This window comes from Poecilia formosa, unplaced genomic scaffold (genome assembly GCF_000485575.1).
Source record: "Poecilia formosa unplaced genomic scaffold, Poecilia_formosa-5.1.2 Scaffold26, whole genome shotgun sequence".
NCBI lineage: Eukaryota > Metazoa > Chordata > Actinopteri > Cyprinodontiformes > Poeciliidae > Poecilia > Poecilia formosa.
In genome coordinates this window covers 3,395,186-3,414,371 of record NW_006799965.1, presented here as the reverse complement: position 1 = coordinate 3,414,371, position 19,186 = coordinate 3,395,186, and the positions used below count along the sequence as shown (strand labels likewise).

The window sequence follows — 19,186 nt, the reverse complement described above, 5'->3', positions numbered from 1 at the left end:
AAGGAAGGGAGAAAACAAGATTTAGCCCTGCAATGCTCAAGGAAAAAAAAAAAAATGCTTCCCTCCATAAAGCATTTCTGCAGTTGTCTGAAATTAGCAGAGGAGACGGGGGGTTGTATAATGATCAGGAGTGCTTGAAGATTGATTCAGGCTATTCTGAACAAGATAGCTGAGGATTTTGGTTTTCTGTAACCAGAGCAACCGGAATACAATGCCATTCGATTTAAATCTGAGTCATTCCTCCTTTCTTTTTTATGCTTTTTTTTTTTACTGTTCTCCTTTTTTCAATTTCCTTCTTTTCTGGCTGTCTTTTTTATTTTGCTCTCCTTCTGTCTTCATCACTCTGCCCTCCTACCCCTTCTCATTCTCACCACTGCAAAAAAAAAAAAAAAAAAAGGAGAGAGTGTTGGAGACAGAGATGGAGGGAAGGCAGGGGAGAAACAGGGGGAGAGACCGTGAGTCAAAGTGATACAAAGTGGGAGGGGAAGAGGGGCGGAGGCAAGAAGCTACACAGAAACGTAGGGGGTAGAAGGAGTGAAAATGAGAGTTACTTGTCTTGTCTCCCAGCTCCAGTTAGCCGGTCAGTAATTCAAGTCTGTTCCTTAGACAGAGGCTTTTTTTTCTCCTACTCCTCCCCTACCCCTGGATGTGCTGTGTCTTTCTGTCTTGACTGTCACCCCAGTTGGGTATCAGAACCTCCGCTTTGGAAGCAAAACAAACAACCGTTACCAAAAGATGAAGCAGAAAATGGAGCTTGCCCTCATATGTCCAGACAGGAACTATGCAAACAATTTGCCGTTACGTTTTGGGACTGTGTAAAAAAAAAAAAAGGAGGTGCAAGATAGCTGTGTGTAATGAGCTTATGTGTTTTTCCCCCTATCACTGTCAGCCCAGATTAGCCTTCTCCTTGCTTAGGAGATTTGTCAGAGGACCTATCTCTTTATTCCCCCTAATGGTTTTCTGCATGTTTATATAAAGTAGTGGCTCTGCTCCTGCAAGGTAGCCGGATACAAGCTAATAGTTTGGCATATGTATAGTGCTTTGCAAAAGTATTAATATAACTTCAACTTTTTCTCATTTTGGAATTTTATGACCACAAACATTCAGAAGAGTGTGACCTGCATTTGTCTTTAGACTCTGGAGCGAAACAATCAACTGTAATTAGATCTTTAAGTCTATCTGGACAAGTTTCAACCATCATTGCACATTGAGAGATACATTTAGTCAATTCTACTTGCAAAATACCCCGAGCTCAGTTGGATTGAATGGACATTGTTTATAACAATATACTTTCTGGTCTTGCTATTTGATTTAGGTCTGGTCTTTGAGCAAGCCTTTCTTAATCGTGAATATATTTAGATCTAGCATATTTTTCGGACTATAAGCCGCTATTTTTTTCCCCACGCTTTGAACCATGCAGCTTGTAGCCCGGTGTGGCTTTTCTGTGGATTTTTCTTCAACCGCCAGGGGGCGCTTGAGCAGGAAGTGAATCATTGGAAGTCAAAATTGGAAATCAAAGAAGAAAGTGCTAATTTTCATTTAGAACAAGCACATGCTAGCAGCAGGTACAACGGAGAAATTTCTTCAAACTCAAATGATTCCGCTTTTAAGTTGAGGGCTATTGATCTGACAGTAAAGGAGGGAAATAGAGCCGCTGCAAGTAAACTCTGCATGAACGAATCCATAGGAGGGCTGCGTCCTTAATAAATCCAGCAGATTTATTAAAACGGAGAGTGGTGGAGATACCAGCGGCTTATATATGTATGTTTCCATCCTCACCCCCACCCCCCCAAAAAATATATATATATTGTAGGCGCGGCTTATAGTGAGGTGCGCTCTATAGTTCGGAAAATATGGTAATTTACTTCATTGTAACTACGGTACTATGTTTTGGGGTCAATGTGCTGCTTGAAGATGAATCTCTACCACAGTCTCAAATCTTCTCCAGCTTTCCAAAGGGTTTCTTTGTGGACCACTCTGAGTCTGACTCAGTTGATCTTCATCTCTGTTCGGCTTCCTGCATAAAGCAAAGGCGTCTGTCTCCACAGCATGATGCCAAGTCCACCATGTTTCATCGTCTCTTCAGGGTAGTCTTGCGTCATCTGCTCCAGAAGTAGCATTTTGCAAAGCACTATACAAGCATGTATACGGATGTATAGCGACAGAGTTCAACTCAAGTGAGCTTAATTTGTTTTTCTTAGAGCAGAAACGGTGGAGAAATATTGCACCAGTTCCCATTAGCGGGCCAGCAGGCTGCACCGTTTGATTCCAGCTGGTATCTGGGAGGGGGTTGTCAGTTTGTTTGTTTGTGCCCACCATGTGCTGTATCTGAATCTGAGCTGACCCTTTGACCGTGGCGGGCGGGTGACTATGTGAATATGTTAATGATGGCCGCTCTTGCAGACATACGAGATACCGGGGCCAAGCCTGTGATGGTCTACATCCACGGAGGATCCTACATGGAGGGGACTGGCAACATGATTGATGGGAGCGTCCTGGCCAGCTACGGAAACGTCATCGTTATCACTCTCAACTATCGGGTTGGAGTCCTCGGTAAGCATACTTTCTTCTGTTTTTTTTTTTTTTTTTTTTCTCTGTCTTACCTTGTCCTTCAAGGGCATTTTTCTGGGGCATCTTTATAGGGCATCTGGGTGTAATGAGCGCTGCTGATTGCCTCACACACTCTAAATGAGGCCTAATGAAAAACACAAGCGCAACTGTAAAAAATATGGACTGTCCTTTATGCTCCGTGTTGATGTGGTGCTTGCATGCAGTCTGGTTGTGGATCAAATTGCTGTAATTGAGTCGGCTGAGTGTGGGTTTGTTGTTGTGGCTGGGATTTGGAATAAATTAGGAAATTATTGTAATGAGACTGAGAAATGATGAGATGGGTGTGATGCAGGGGAGACAGAGGAGAGAAAAAGGGTTTGTTAGTGGTAAGAGAGGATCTTCCTGAGTTGCAGTCGGTTGCAGACAAACTCACACCGATGAATCCCCTTTCAGACACTTGTGTGTGTGTGCATGTGTGTGTAGGTGTGTGTGTGTGTCTGTGTGGTCTGAGGAGGGCAGAGAGAAAAAAAAAGCGAGAGAGAGAGAGAGAGACGGTGAAAGAGAGCGACTGAGAGCTCCATGGAAACAGCTAAAGCAGCACAAAATGGAGTTTGTTAGTGCACAACCCAAGCTTTGTACCTTTTCCATCCATCTCTGGGACAGAATTGATCTCCATCCACGTATATTTTTCACATTTAAAGTGGTTATAGACAAACCGTTTGAATGGAAAATCAAATCTCCCTGCTGTTTGCTTGTTGAAATATTGCCTCAGATTTCACCTAATTTGTTGCTGGCTGTTAATATAAAGTGTGTTGGTCGTCGCTATGTTCTCTTTAAATAGACGGGAAGTCTTGTGAGAACACCAAAGAGCCTATTTGTTTGTCTACTTTTCGGTACTGTCACATTTTCCGGGGGTTTCCCAGTTACTCAGCCTTTACAGTGAATATCAAGTTATTCATCACCATGCTAAAAGAAATAGTGTGAAATTACTGAAGTAGCGTTTTGATGAAACATTATAATCAGATGTTATTTACTTTCAACGGATAACTCTCATAGTATATTCACTGATTATAAATTATTTGGGCAGCTTTTACAGTCTTAAAAGAAATTCAGTCTCATTTTTAATTATTTTTTTTTTGCGAATTATGCAAGTATCGTTATGTAAACATCATCACAGTTGCATTGGCACAGATTTATGCACAGAGAAGCAATGACTTTAAACAGGAGATGGAGATAAGAGGTGAAATAATTACTTTGAAAAGAAAAAGGGTTTTTTTTTTTTTTTTTTAGTCAGACTAACTCCCTGATTAAAAAAACAAAAATGACCTTCACGAAAGTATAAATGCCATTAGTGGCTTTGGAAACCTACACATGCTTTACCTGTTTATTTATGTAAATTGTGCTAAAAAGCATAAACTACACCTAACCAAGACTCCTGTATAATGTTTGCTATGGTGGTAAAAGAAACCATAATGTGAAATTTAACAGAGTGCATAAAATAAGTAGATTTAACACGATCAGTGACATTAAAAGTTGCGATATGAAGGCTCAGCTTGTATTATTGAGCTTCTGAATTAAGAATTTAGTGTTGCTCTGTTCATTTTTCTATAGAAACCCCACAAACTAAACCAGCTGTCATCCTATGTGCTTATAGCTTCGCCTCATTACACTTTGCAAAACAACACAGTATACTGCATAACCCTATAAATCTGCAAATCACAGGATATCAGCTGAACCACTGTGAAATAATTAGGAACTATAAGCAACTTACAATCTTAAATAACTTTACAATCCTTAACTAAGACACTTTGAACTCGGCAACCTGTATGGTAGCCAAGCTCTGGTTCTAATCGTTCCTTCAATATCTTGTAGAATCTGGAATATTTTGGATTTTTAAAACATTTTTTTCAGTTTCTGAGTCTGTTACAAGATAGAAGAGTGATAAGTATTCTGGTGTATTGCTTATTGTATTGTCTAAAAGGCAAATATGAATTTCTAAATCAGATTTTTATACATGTATTATTTCTATGTCATTGTCTACAGTTGTGTGTCACACATTTTATAGTTTATATTCTTTTTAAAAGCATTGTAAAAAATACTTTTTTCATTTAATATGTAATCATCAGCATGTCTGATTTAATCACTTCATTTATAGTTTAATTTGCTACAAGTGTAATTCTTAAAAAAAAGAATAAACTGCAATCATTATCATTTTAAATATTTGCAATCAAAATCATAGTTGCTGACTTCTGTAATGGAAAACAGACGATGTTAATCTGTACCTTACACTATTGTTCAAAATACTCATGCTTTATTAGGCTCGTCTGTTTTTGACTAAAGATAATTAGAGTTGTAACAATGATTCCTTTAAAGGGCCAGCGCTCTCTGAACTGACACATAAACCTTTCATCGGTAGCAATTTATTTTCTGGAAACAAGCCGCGATATGGGATACCTCTACTTCTTCTGTTCAAAGAGCAGACTGCCTCAGCCTTCAGCACGGAGGGCTGAACATGTGAGTAGCAGGAGGGTGACGGAGGAGTGCTGCTTTATCCTTCAGGACATTGAGATGATTGCTGTGGGTGAATCACAGAAGCACAGCTACATTCATCCCGAGACTCTCTTTTTGATGGAGATGAGAGCGCTACGGCCTATCGATTTTGTCATCAGGACTCCTCGCCTTGAATACGCTGTGTTTTCCTCTGTCATTTTTGTGGAGTATCCTTTTGAGCGTTGTAATCAGCCTTCAGGGTGGGAAGGTAGTCAGGCTGAGCATGCTGCCTCCTGCTCCTGCCACTGCTTTAAAGCTGAGCACATAAGCCTAATACAGATTCATGACCATATTTCTTTCATGGCACTTCAATTATGAGTCAGATGTTTCCTCTCCCGCCGCCACGTTTCACCAAATGTCATTCTACGAGCCTGCGCGCCCTGCCGACAAACACCACATACAAATTCGAGCAGCACGCCCGCACAAGCACACAACGCGCTACGTCTCACATCATCTAACACACTGCAGACACAGTCAGTGAGACGAAACGAGAACAAGCCAGGCGCAGACGCGCACAAACGCACACTGTTTGCACGCGCCGAAGTGCACGGGAAAACAGACGCGTTCGCAGGCACAGATACAGTTTACAAAGCAGCTCTTGTGGCGAGCTCCCCAACCGCCATTCTGACCAATGAGCGAAGACGAAGCGATGCATGTAGTTGAGTGATAATGTCCACCGCTGTAGCATGGTCAGATAATCTCCCCACGGTAAAGCGTTAAAGCTTTATTACAGGCACGCTCATATAAACCAAATAAAACCGAGGCCAGAGAGAAATAAGACCATGATGGGCCAATTAACACTAAGCTGTGTGAAGATATTTAGTCATGAAAACTGCAACAGCATGAGAAACGGGGATTTCATCCTTTTCGGCCGTGTGTGTTTAAGGTGTGGCTGCAGTTTTAGAAAAAATAATCTACATCAAACAGCATTAGTTAAGCGTGATGAAGTGTTTGTTTTGGACGCGAGCGTAATATCAGGTCATCTGACGTCTAGATTAATGTAATTCCTCAAGCTTTGCTTCATTTTATTACATGTCAGTGGTTTTTACACAGAGGAAGTGATTTATCCGAGAAAACGGGCTAAATCCACAAATAGATAAATATCACAGTGTGACGATGTATTTAATTAGGCATCTTCAAGGGAATAGGAAACAGCAGAGCAGAGAAGATGATGGGTTTTAGTCAGAGCATCTCAAACCAGACTTTCTGACATTATTATAGCTCTCACACCATCGCCTTGCAATCTGGCTGTCTCATTAATAATGCAGCAAACACCTTTGAAATCCACATAACATACTGAATATTTAACACAACTCGCAGAAACAATAGATCCAAAGCTCTCCGATAGACCCTCCCTTACAAGCTCGTTAAAGCGTTATAAGGTGGAGACTGAAAAAATGAAATTTTATCAGCAAAAGCAAACACTGGTAAACATAATTATTGCATGTATTTTGGTCTCTTGCAGCTGTTTCAGATTACCTTCACTATGTTTTTGGTGTCATTTAGGCGATATATTCTCTTGCTCACGTGGAGCAAAATTATAGATTTTTTTTTTTCTCTGTTATAAATTTAAGGCTTTGTTGGGTGCTTTGCTATGGATTTGACTGCAAACTGCACAAACTCGCACACACCCTCACACGCACACATACAATACAGACACGTACAGAGTTCGGTTTTTTTTTTGTTTGTTTGTTGTTTTTTTTTACCAGGAACAAGGAACATGGTCACGCACGTTTGTTAGGAAGCTAGGTGGAGTTAAACACAGGGCCATCTATTTGAGGCATTCAAAGACTTGATACAAGGCAACAGGGACCCTGAACACATATTCTCATTGCACAATGCCCCAGTCAAAGTTCAGATGTAATTAAAAATATTGCTGTTTACAAATGATCTTCATTCAGTCTGACTGAACTCTGGTTGTGCAAACTTATTTAAAAAATGGTCTCAAGATCTAAAAATCGGAGTCTCTAAGACTTGAGGAGGAGAGATGGTTGTACAAATAAGTAAAATAGGGGTTGCTACGTACAAATGCAAGCGTATTTGCTCCAGCATTATGTGCTGCCATCCAAGTTTTGTATTTGGAGGGCATTTTAGCTCAGGTGCTGCACATTGAAATAACTGTTGCTCAGTGAGTTGTGCAGCATAGCTTTAGATTAAGATGTACTGTAAGTCCAATTTTTGGAAGAGATTTAAAATGAGCCGTAAGGCGTCGGCAGCAGGGAAAACAAACATATCTGGAAAGAAAGTTAATTTTAGGTGAAATCCTTAGAAAAGCTGAATATCGCGGCAAGACATGCAGACACGTTTCAGGGAATCTGATCTGTTGAATCTCCATGTTCCAATTAAAGAGGAGACTTGGAAGTTTCTATTGGAGCGCCATCAGCCCCTCCTTCCTGCAGCTCTTCGCCCCTGTGCTGCTGTAATGGTAATTATTGCTTCAAAGGCTGGACTGGAATTTTTTTTTTTTTTTTTTTTTTCCCTCAGCCTTCCCCCCAACCCCCCAACCCGTCCCTCGTTTGCAAACTTTCATATTTCAACCTGTTAAGATGAATGAGAATTCATTTCAGATCTTATCTTTAATTAGTTATTGACCCATCGCAGAATGATTATCACCGGATGAATTATCGAGTGTAGAGTTTTACACCATTCAGAGTGTCCTCTTACTGCTTGTCGAACTGCGCTCGGGTCAGGGCCTCGAGGTGGAGGGTTTGTTTACCAAAGACAAACAGTGTTTGGATTTCTGCTCATTGATCTGTGTGTGTGTGTGTGTGTGTGTGTGTATATGTGTGTGGATATGAGATTGTGCTTCTGTGTGTGCGTATGAGAGACAGAGAGGGAAAGGGGGAAAAAAAAAAGAGAGAAGACATTGCGGTTATGTGTGCGTGTTTGGTCACATGCACTGGATGCACGTGTGCACGAGCCTCATTGCAGCTCTCTTCTAATGATGTGTAATGAGTCCCAGTCAGGGGGGAGTATCTTGTATCACTGCTCTTTACAAATATAATTACTCACTGGCTCTCCAGAGCATGTCAATTTTTCAGTCCATTGGGGGGAGAGGGGCAAAAACTTGGAGGTGGTGTGTGTGTGTGTGTGTGTGTGTGTGTGTGTGTGTGGGAGTATGTGGGAGGTTGGAGGTGTTGGCGCTTAATTACTAGTTTCCAAATGCATTAGAAATTAACAAAAGCTGCCTGGCTTGCCAAAAGCCAAGGTGAGACTCTTCAGTGCAGCCAAGTGCCGTAAATAGGAGAATGGTCAAGTACAGGGCATACTTTGTAGAGTACATCCACCTCTAACGGGGATTATTTTATGACCTTTGATGTTTATCTGTCATGTCGTGCTGATCGCAGCCTTTTTATGGACAAGCCATCCACAGTGTGGACCGTCACCTCGGTCCACTCAAAGTTATTCGACCCCTCCAAAGAAGTACTTTCCAGAACGAATGTTAATAACCCCCTGCGTATGGACGAAACCGTGAAAGCAGCAGCGCAGGTGGCTGCATTTCCTGTTGCTTAGCATGATTCCAGCTTCTCCCTTTGTCGCGTTCCTCTCTTTGCAATTGCGACTGTCGGTAATTCAGGCAGGGATTTCGGGGGAGCAGAGGATATTTGCAGCTATGTGCGAACAATAATGTGGAGCAAAATGTAGTCTACCACCCAAGTTTGTGGAGTTGTTTTCACCAGCGAATGACAGCGCAGCTCCTCTGAGAGTTGAGCAGCGCGCAGTGTGCTTCTGACCTCCTGACCCCGGCACTGTAGTCTGCTGTACAATCTTCCAGGCTGAGCTATGAAAGCATTTGCTCCCATTTTTGCTGCCTCATTGGTGTTCTTAAATGATAGATTTTTATTCTCACTGCAGTAAAATTTAAGGATACCATCTAGTGGAGTTGTTTATTTATTTTTTTTCCCTCGCCAATAGAAGTCCATGTATATTTAGAGCACAGCTGGGCAATGAAGTACGGATTTCCTCAGTAGGACTGAACACAAAGTGTTTGAAAAGCTCACCAAAGAAATATAGCAAATTCTGCTTTGTATCACAGGGGGAAGAACAAGAATCAAGCTGATGAGCAGACATCAGTAAATGCTATGGCAGATTTGCAGCATTGCAGCAGAGATTTTGAAGCATCTGACGTTGCAGCGGGCTCCATGAAGCACTGTGAATACATCTTAATCGCAATAATAATCACAGTTATCATCACAGTTTCCAGATTTGAGACCAAGATTGTAAAGATGGGGAAGTGTGGAGACATTGTGATTATAAAAATGAAGTAGCGTATTAATGTGTGTTATTTGCCAAAATCGCCACCGCATTATCCGACAATGATGCTGCTGTTTGTTTTTTTAATAATGCTGTCTTGGCCAAAATGAGCTACATCAATATCGCAAAGCGTTTCAAATGTAATAATTGTTTGTTTTTTTTTTGTTTGTTTATTTTATATGCAAAAAGAGTGCAAAGCAGTAGATCCCCAGCCTTTACATGGGTTATAGTGGCCACAATGCCAATATGCACAGAGGATATTACAAATTCACACCAGACAAAAGGTTCAACGAAGTGTTTTCTTGCTACTGCTATTGTTGTTTCTATATTTACCAATCAGATTCTAAGCTTATGATATTATAATACCTTGGTTCAACCTTATTTATGTGACTCTAACCTCCAACTCATGATCCAAGCTTCTATAAATGGCAAACTGTGATCTTCTTCAGAACTGTAGCTCTGTTTCAAATCTGTTTATATTTTTTTCTTGGAAATATTTACCATAGTATTGGTTTCTTTGAATATTTGACTTTTGATTAAATGCCATATTCTGCTGCATGCAGTTTGATTTCAAGTTTTCTATTTCACTATTGCTGAGTATAAATATTTCTTCTAACTTTTTCCCCTCTGGTTTTCACTGGAACGACGGTGATGCTATGGGCAAAACTGCAAGTGTCTGACTCTGTGTTTCGACTGGCAGGACGGGGCTCATCAGATATCTCTATACTTCTCCTTGGCGACCACTTTTGGCAGAAGGAGCAGATGATACAGCAGGAAACATTGGTGGAACTTGAAAATCATCTTAATGGAATTCATCGACTGGATCTTTGATATTGAAACCCGGCTGTTCCAGTCCGCCCTGATCCTTTTCTAAAACCACTTCTGTGTTTCACTGTTGCCAATTTTTTTTTTTTTTTTTTTTTTTGTCCCCTGAAATTCCGCCAGAATTCTCACATAGAGATAAAATGTTTTCCTAAAGCTATCGAGAATAAGAACTTACCTCTGAAGGAACAACTGCACTAAATAATGCAAAAAAAAAAAAAAAAACAGAGAGAGGAATGAACAGAAAAAACACAAATGTTTGTACCAAAAAGAACATCGATGAGTTCTTTTACTGTATTGTTCTCCTTCAAATTGTATTGCAATCCCTTCCTGCATTTCTGATAAAAAGACAAACAAATCATACTAAATACATAATGTATTTTACTAAGTAAATCAAATATTTGAAATGACAATCTGACTTACTGCAAAGGAACAGTCCACCTGACCACCCCATTCCAGGCAAGGCTTAACCAACTTAAACTCTTTCCATAAATTATGTATCCTTCCAGGTTCAGGTTATTTTGTTTATTGACTGACATACGAGTGCAGCGCAATACAAATTCTTAAAAGTAGGCAAAAGGGGAGAGGGAAGCAAAGGTTGAGTGAGTTTTCTTGTTCCTTTTTTTTTTTTTTTATCAGTAGCAAAGCTGGAATGGATATTTACTTGTTTTCATTGCCATTTGGATAAATTCATCCAAATTAAGATGAGAACAAAACATTTATTCATCCTATTAATGTCAGGGAGTGAGGGATTGAAGTAATGGTTTTTCATGCTCCAGTCTGCGGCAGCTTGTTGATGTCTCTCTCCCACAAATCACAGCCAGGAAATTAACTCTTAGGCTGTTCTTGCAAGACACACTGTTACAAACGTCTGGCTCGTCAAGACGGGGCCAAGAATGGGGCCAATTGTTTCTCACTGCTTGGCTTTTTTTTTTTACTGTCCCCGAGAAGATGTTTCTTGTCTGTAGCATAAAACCCAAGCGTGGTATTGATTATGCATGAAAGAGAAAGGTGCTAAGTGGCACAGAGCTTTGGAAAATGAGGGAACGTCTGCAGCCAGACAGGTTTTTCACAGCAGCATGCACCCTTTTCTTTTTGTCTCACAATTTTGTTAGAAAGTCCCACTAAACATCGACACTTATAATCTTATGAGCTTTGGATGGATTGTGTATTATTCGTACTTTGTTGAAATGTAAGTTTAAGCACAGCAGGTGGCGACTGGCAAAACCGTTGTGATATTTTAGATGTTTCAGTTTGGTGAGTCACTGAAGCTGCTTCTCTGTGTGAAAATCCGTCTGTATTGTGGCACTTTGTGTTTTTTAACGTGCAGCCTTTTAAGTCTTAGGTGATGCAGTGAAAGATGTACACCAATAGCCACTCAAATGGACTTTACTGAAGAGGAGGGGAAAAAAATGAAACGAGGAATAAAATGCACGTCATGCTAAACTAAAATCATGTAATTCAGGTGTTTCACACTGGGTGGCACAAAGCGGTAACTCCAAAACAGAACTTCAGAAAGATGTGTTGCTCGCAGGGCTGCGAAATCACACTCATTCTGCACCGAAGGTTGACGCATGTGCTCCTGTTGCTGCTGACAATTACACTCCCCCCACACGGAGCAGCTCTGTGATTGTCCGCCGGTCCGTTGCGGACATTGTTGAAATGTTGTTCTTTGGATTTCGCAGTGACGTTCAGCACATGCCAGTCAAGGAATGCTTTCTGCTGCCGGTCAAATCGCTGGCGTACAATGCACGGTTTACCGCATCTTCTACAACCCCGTAAGTGTTTGTGAAAAACGGACAAGACCTGCTAATGGAGATGAATGAGCCGGGGCGGACTGGGGCAGAACCGTCTAAAGCCGCACCCGTGGAGAAGTGAGCTTATACTGTAGCTTTCCTGCAATAATTAGACCCTAAAATGAGACAGAGGAATGTAGAAAGGAGCTTCAGTGTATGTCGTCTAAAATTGATCTGTTAGATTATAACACTTTTTTTTGCATTAAATCTGTCAACATTTACCATTGACCGTTATTTTCACTTTGTTTCTAGTTTGTTTTATAGGAAGTATTCAAAGTATAGTAGGCTATATGAGCTTTTAATTAGTGTGTAGCGTAGTAATTGTCTTATAAGAAAAATCCAAAGCAAATATTCAAATGGAAAACTGATACAAATTGTGCTTTTGTTTCAGAATAATGCTGAAAGGATTTTTTTTTTAATTCACGGGGGAAAAAATTTGTGTTTAACTAAAATAAGTTTGCAATAATTTTATTATAAAAACTAATAGACTGGAGCACTTGTCTCCAGTCGCCTGGGTTGTTCACATTCAGCTGAATTGTCATTTAAATCTTGGCTGGAGGCTTTCTGTGCACAACAGGAGGCAGCATTAGATTCAATGCTCCTCCACTCTGGAGCTTCCTATAACTGTGATGTACAAAGGTTGTTGGCGCTAATAAAATCGGGACTAAAACAATTTTGATTCTGCAAATAGTGGTGGCAGAAAGTTTCTTTCACCAATTTATCTGTGATTACCTGTTGGTTTCACAGAATCTGTTTTTGTGTCTTTCATAATTTTAAAGCAGTAACGTTTATGATGTTCTCTGTGTTTTTTATTTAGTTCCCTTTTAGTACAGTACTAGTGGATAAATTAGGATTATAAAAATACATCCGACTCACAATATGAGAGCGCTTCACAGGCAGGAGGAGAGATCTTAACATTTTTGGTTTATATGAAAAACCCCCCTTTTTTCACACACACAGATTAAAGGCTTTATAAATTGCAACATCTGTTATAATGAATCGAATCGGTGTAAAACATTACAGCCACTATTTGCACATTGTGGTGTGTAGTTTGACCATTTAAAATGGTCATAATGCCCAAAAAGCATAAACCTTTTCACATTAGAACAAAGATTTCAGAAAATGTAAATAAAAAAACAAACAAAAAAAACATTCTGCCAGCAAGTTGTTTGTACCTTATCTGTCATTGTGTGTTTTTTCAACAGAGTTGCATTGCCTCACAAATGGCAGGGCAGCAACACAAACATTTCCTCTTCGACTTCAAAATCAGAGTCTCAAACGTATGTAAATGTGTCGAGCTTAATGCACTGAAATTCAGGGCTCCTTTTAATAGCTCACACTTATTTCACCAATCAAAGTTTCGCGTTGACAGCAACTGAATGGAGCTTTCCAAGGCAGACTTTCCTTTAATGAAAAATACTGTGGCAATGTTATAACATGATATCTAATGACACCCCCTAGTTCTTTTACTGAATTTTGAATGATTTTCACTCCAGTATGACATTTCACAGTTCATAACAATGTTCTTCATTTCTACTGTTCAAGATTACGTTTCTTCGTATCTTCTTATCACTGCACAGTTAAAAAAAAAACAACAACAGCAAAACGACCAACTTCGGACCTGCTTCCATAAAACTGACCCCTTCATTCACGGTTCGCCACTTCAGCCTCTCACCCCCTTATGTACTGATTCCCCTGTGTGGCTCACTTAAGGCACATGATAAAGACATACAGTATCTTCTCTAAATAGTTCATTTATTTGTAAATATTTATTAATTAAATCCAATATGAGGCACCTATTAGAAAGTCTCAGTTGTAGGTTTTGTATCTGACAATGATTAGATGACAATTTTATATTAAGTCCAGAAGAACGAATCAATTGCCTGCGCTGCTTTTTTTTTTGTCTTTAACACATCTTTCACTTTTTCAGCAAAATCTGCATTACCCTAATTATTTTGGTGATGGAGAATGAAGAGTTATTTGGTCTAGCTATTATTTAAATAAATATGGTTTTGGAGGAAAATGCATGCATAATGACTCATTTAAATGTGGGTAAACTGTTTCAGCAGAGATTCTGTTTGCTTTGTAAGCCACTTTATAAGCACAAATCTGAACCTCGTGCCTGTTTTCTGAATTGGGAGCATGTGCAAACTCATATTTGCTATCATGGGTTTACTGTTCTCATGTTCTTATTATAATGAAATATTCCTTGAGCCCTGGAGGCAGAAAACATTAGTCTTCATAGCAAGTTAACGCTTCAGCTATTTTGGTGGATGTAAACACTTCTGGTTGCACATTCACTAAAACTTATTGATGTATCAAACTATGTAATTTTTTTATTTTTATTTTTACTTTTTTTTACAATTTTAAAGTTAGATTGCATTCCAGCTGTTTCATTGCATAAACTTGAATAACCTTTGGTGCTACAAATTCAAATCCAATCATTCTGCTGCTTCTACTCCACTAAAAGACAACACCGTGGCATAAAAACAGAGGATGGCTTTTATGTAAACCTGTCACTGGTGATACAGTATATTTGTCACAGAGTTTAAAACTGACAGGGGTCGTTTATCACGCCTGCTCCTGCAAAACAAGACGAGGCGATCGATTTAAAATATGGCCAGGTAACGGCAGTTTACATATTGGATGTCATGGGTTCATTTTTATTTTTTTTTTTCAAATGACAATCACCATATGACTATTTGTTAGCTTTCAGCTTGTTTTCCGTTTGTCTCATTGGGTACCTCTACACTCAGCAAGACAGCAAAACTCAAAACAGTAGGGATCTTCAAATGACAAAATGGATATTTTGTCATTTATTTGAGAAAATATCTAAAACATAACGCTTACTAATACAGTGGTGTGTGGTATACCTGCAGTATTTAAAATGATCTTTCCTGTTTTAACTATCAGCTGAGTGTCAGCGTTAGACAACTTGTGCGTACCGAATTAATGCGCTTCATCTTACTTGAATTAAAACATTGCTTTTATTTCAGTTGAGATTTTGGTGGTGCGTTGTAATTAAAAGTTTGTCCTCCCTTCATCCTGGAACAAATGGAAACAAGAACAGAGCTCATTATATTTCATAAGCATGACATTTTTGGAAAACCGTGACATTAAGAAATTAATGTCTATGGTACAGAAGGGCTTTTCACTATGCAAAGCAAAGCTCGGCTGTAGCACTGTCCAGAGATGAAAACACGTTTAGATGATTGTAGTACTTTCACCAAAGCCGCAAATATGCATTACAAAGACATCAGAGAGCCAACCGACAATTGCTTTCATCTGGTCAAGGGGTCCTTCAGAGCATCTCCTGTAAAAATGGAGCACTTCAGTCAAAGATGGGAATATGAAATGCAAAGATGGAGCGGCGGTTCACCGAGGGAAAATGTCAGGCTTGTGTCAGTGTTTGTGAATGAGAAGGTTTATTGCTGGAAGTTTGACCTTTACTGTTTGGTGATGGAGGACGTGCTTTGTGGAGACCGCTTGCGGTCCAGACAAAACCTCATATTGTTACAGTGCAAAAACGCACCACAATCTGAGTTAGATTGTCTTGATGATTTTACGCTGCCTTGCAAATGAATTCACATCAACTAAGCTATGATTGCACAAAGAAACATTTAGCACGCATTTATATTCTGCCCTCTGACACCTTTGAGCGGAGAGAGGCTAACATTTTTGACCATTCCTTTTTGCAAAACAGATCAAGCGTTGTTAGACTGGAAGCATCTGAACATCCAGCAGATTCCCAACTAGATTCATTTGTGGACTTTGACACACTTACTATGGTGTATTTAAGTACTTCCATTGCACCATTAGCTGTTCATTTACGGTTGATTTCCTTTGGCAGGGAACTGTTGCCACAATCTCAAATATTCAACCTCTTGCTTGTATAAAGCTCCATCCTTCTTTTTATTAATGCCTAGGGAGACAGCTTCTAGCAGCTCCTCTTACTCTGCTGAAGAAAAGCATCACCAAATCATTATTTGAAGGTTTTGGTTATTGGGGGTTAATAGTTGAGCAATTCATCACGAATGATACCTCAGCTTTCTTGGTCACACATACAATATGATGGTGCTGCAAGAACATTTTATTTTTTATTTCTTACTGGCCAAAAAAGAAATCCTGTTACTGATGTCTTGTCTTGTTAGCTAAAAATGCCAAATTAACAACAGGTGTATAGGTGTGTAGTCGTAGTGTTGCCTACAGCAATGACAATATTCTTCCAGCTCTGACTTTTTTTTTTTAGGTCAAAGCTATAAAACCTTCACAAATAGAGTTTTTGTGTGAATACCTGGCCTTTCTTATTGCTTTCGGAGCCAGATGCCCTTTTAAGAGTTGTATTAATACATCAGAGGATTTATTCACACCAACTGCTCCTTTTGTGTGACCTCCAATATTTCGGATTGTTTGGGTTGGTTTTATAGTCTAGCTCATAAAAAATAATCTCAGTTACCGGTGGATGTGAATTGAAGGTCCCTTCTTCTTTAAATGTACAGCAGCAAAATGTGTGAATTGCATTAACTGCTTTGGAACATGTTGCTGTACAGGCAAGCACAGAATTGGCTTTCAAAGATACAGGGAAATCCATTAAGACAGTCATATGAAGGTTGCAATAAACTTGGGATGGGGGTTGAGGGTCACTGGCTAGCATGGCACCAACTCTAGATGTACAGTCAGAGAAACACTGAGATCATTTTAATCAAAACAGTTTCAAGTTGCAATCAAAGTCCAGATCCAAGTTGATATTTTCTGTCTGATTACATATTTCTCTTATGAATTAAACCAGCTATTATGATTTAATATCAAACAGTTGCTAAGTACTTGAGTAGTTTTTTTTTTACCAAATACTTTTTTTTATGAAAGCAAACAATGTTGTTTTATTAAAATATTGTTTAATCTATTCAACTATGTGTTGTTTGGAAAATATTTTATTTTTCTTAATGTTTTAAAAACCTTTTATCAGTAAAATGTTGACATTTTCTTAATCTGTATCAACAGCCTGTGCTGGGTGTTCTTTTAAATTGAATTTTATTCATGAATTGTGGTCTGCGTAGAATATTTATGAGGACTGCAAATGGCTGGTCCATGATATGAAAAATAATGAGATACTATCTCATTATTTTGAGATAATTTATTTATTTTTTAACTTAAGATAGTGGCGGAGATGGGCTTCCATACTTTTTAGACATCTTGCTGTAACACTTTAGGATCAATTAAATTAAGAAATTTAAGACTAGCAAAATGGCAGAGCAATAAAATATTACCACATAAAGCTACATATTTTTTTAAGTGCAATCAGTAATGCTTTTATAACAAATTTATGTCAGATCATGATTTCTTGGTTAATGTCAAGTTGTCATAACGAAGACATTTTGAATAATGTCAACTTTGTATTAAAAGTGTCATAATTTACCAAATGACACTTTATGACAACAGTCATAAAGTGTCATGAAGACTTCCTCATGTTCATGACAGGTGTTATGTCATGTTTATGACGGTGCTATGACAGTCTTATTCACACCCCATCAAATAAAGTGCTACCGCCTAATCACTTTTTTTCCTGAATGGTAGGAAAAACCGGAGCACCCGGAGAAAACCTATGCATTTAGTTTAGAGTGTATCGTAGAAAGAAACACAATGTTCAGTACAGGTAGGGATGCAAGTTATTAATTGATGAGTTAATCTAAAGTTGATTCGATTAAAACAGAAAATTATGGTTATGGCCAAACAAAAGAGAGTCTATGCAGACGTTATTATTTCATGACGTTATTATTTCATGATTGGAACTGTCCATCCATCCATCATCCATGCATCCATCCATCCATCCATCCATCCATCCATCCATCCATCCATCCATCCATCCATCCATCCATCCATCCAAACGCACCTCATGATATATTTTTGCCTTTAGCCTCTAATGAGGGAACTTTACCGTTCTCATCTACGATCCCGCCAGGTTGCCCGCTAATTTTTCTCCGCTCAGTTTTCCTGTCTGTCGGTGTAAAATGCGGGATTTCAGGCTTCCTTTTGCTTGGGGGAGTTGGCTGCAGTTTTAATTTTGGTTGTGTTGTAAGGTGGCCTTCTTTAAATGCTGGCTCCAACTTGCCTTCACGCAGAAGCAGAATTCTTCGATTACATATCGACTTTGTTTTGGGTAGCTGGACTTTTTTTTCCTGGATCGGTGGTTGAACCTCTGACTTGTTTATCATTGGTTTCTGTTTCAATTTTGCTTACATCTGTAGGTCCCTTCAAAGTAATTTCATCTTCTACCTTTGCCTCTTTGCTCTTTAAGGATTCCTTCCATATCTCATGTTCCATCTTCTCACTGATGTACAATTGTGTCACCTTCTGCACTTGGTCGGTGGCTTCTTTAATTTGGTTTTGATCCCTCTCCCTCTTTTCATTTAGCACCTTTATATGATAATTTAAGGATTTAATTTCTGTCTTTAGGTCTCTCCAATCAGATTCTGTGTGGGCTAAACATTTTCACAGCCGCAGCCTCTCTCTGTTGTTGGAAGGCTAAGAGCTTGGAGGTCTCAGCCTGCTGCTCCATGAGTTTACTTACCTCCTGTTCTTTTCTCATCAGACATTCTTTTAATGTCCTGTTTCGCTGTTTTTCCACAGCTAATGCGCTTGAAGATAAATCGACCCTTGCTTTAAACTCTTGCTTAGTTCTATCCATGGCTTCCTCCATTGGGGTTTTTGGAAGTTTCTCTTCAAGAATTTTATTTTCCTTCTCTGCCTCTTTCAACTGTTTTTCCAGAGTGTTTACCTTGCCCTCAAGAAGTCTGTACTTGTCTTTTTCTTTCAAAATCTCATTATTTTGATTTCGTCGATCTTTCGGGACACCTCAATCTCAAGTTTCTTCACTTCACTTTGATGTTTTTCAACCTTCACTTCATATGCATTGATTTCAGACATCATTTGCCTCTTTTCTGTCTCAATCTTCTCAACCTGCAGTTTTGAGTCCTTCTTGAGGTTTTTTAAAGAGGTTTGAAGCTCTTTGTGTTATGAAGTGGTGGTTTGTGAAGGTGAGAATGAACGCAGGAGTCCAGGTTATGAAGAAAGTGACGATGAATTTAACGATGAAAGTGGCTCAAACAGTCCAGATCAGGCAGCACGGCAGAGACAAAAAGCAGACAGCTAAATACCGGTAGCAACTGACACAAAGACTGAACGTGGAGCAAAGTAGCCTCAGGACTATACAGTTC

The 19,186-nt window shown here is 39.3% G+C and overlaps 1 protein-coding gene across 6 annotated transcripts in view; it reads left to right on the top strand.

Moving 5' to 3' along the window:
- nlgn3a (neuroligin 3a) overlaps nucleotides 1–19,186 on the top strand; it is a 168,759-nt gene that overhangs the window by 60,946 nt on the left and 88,627 nt on the right. For 5 of the 6 annotated variants that reach the window (XM_016669629.1, XM_016669628.1, XM_016669631.1 and 2 more), the window contains one exon: nucleotides 2,404–2,553. The exons of the other annotated variant lie outside the window; for it this stretch is intronic. In XM_016669629.1, the coding sequence (XP_016525115.1) occupies nucleotides 2,404–2,553 (150 nt within the window). The remainder of the gene's footprint in view (nucleotides 1–2,403; nucleotides 2,554–19,186) is intronic. 6 annotated transcript variants of the gene reach the window in all.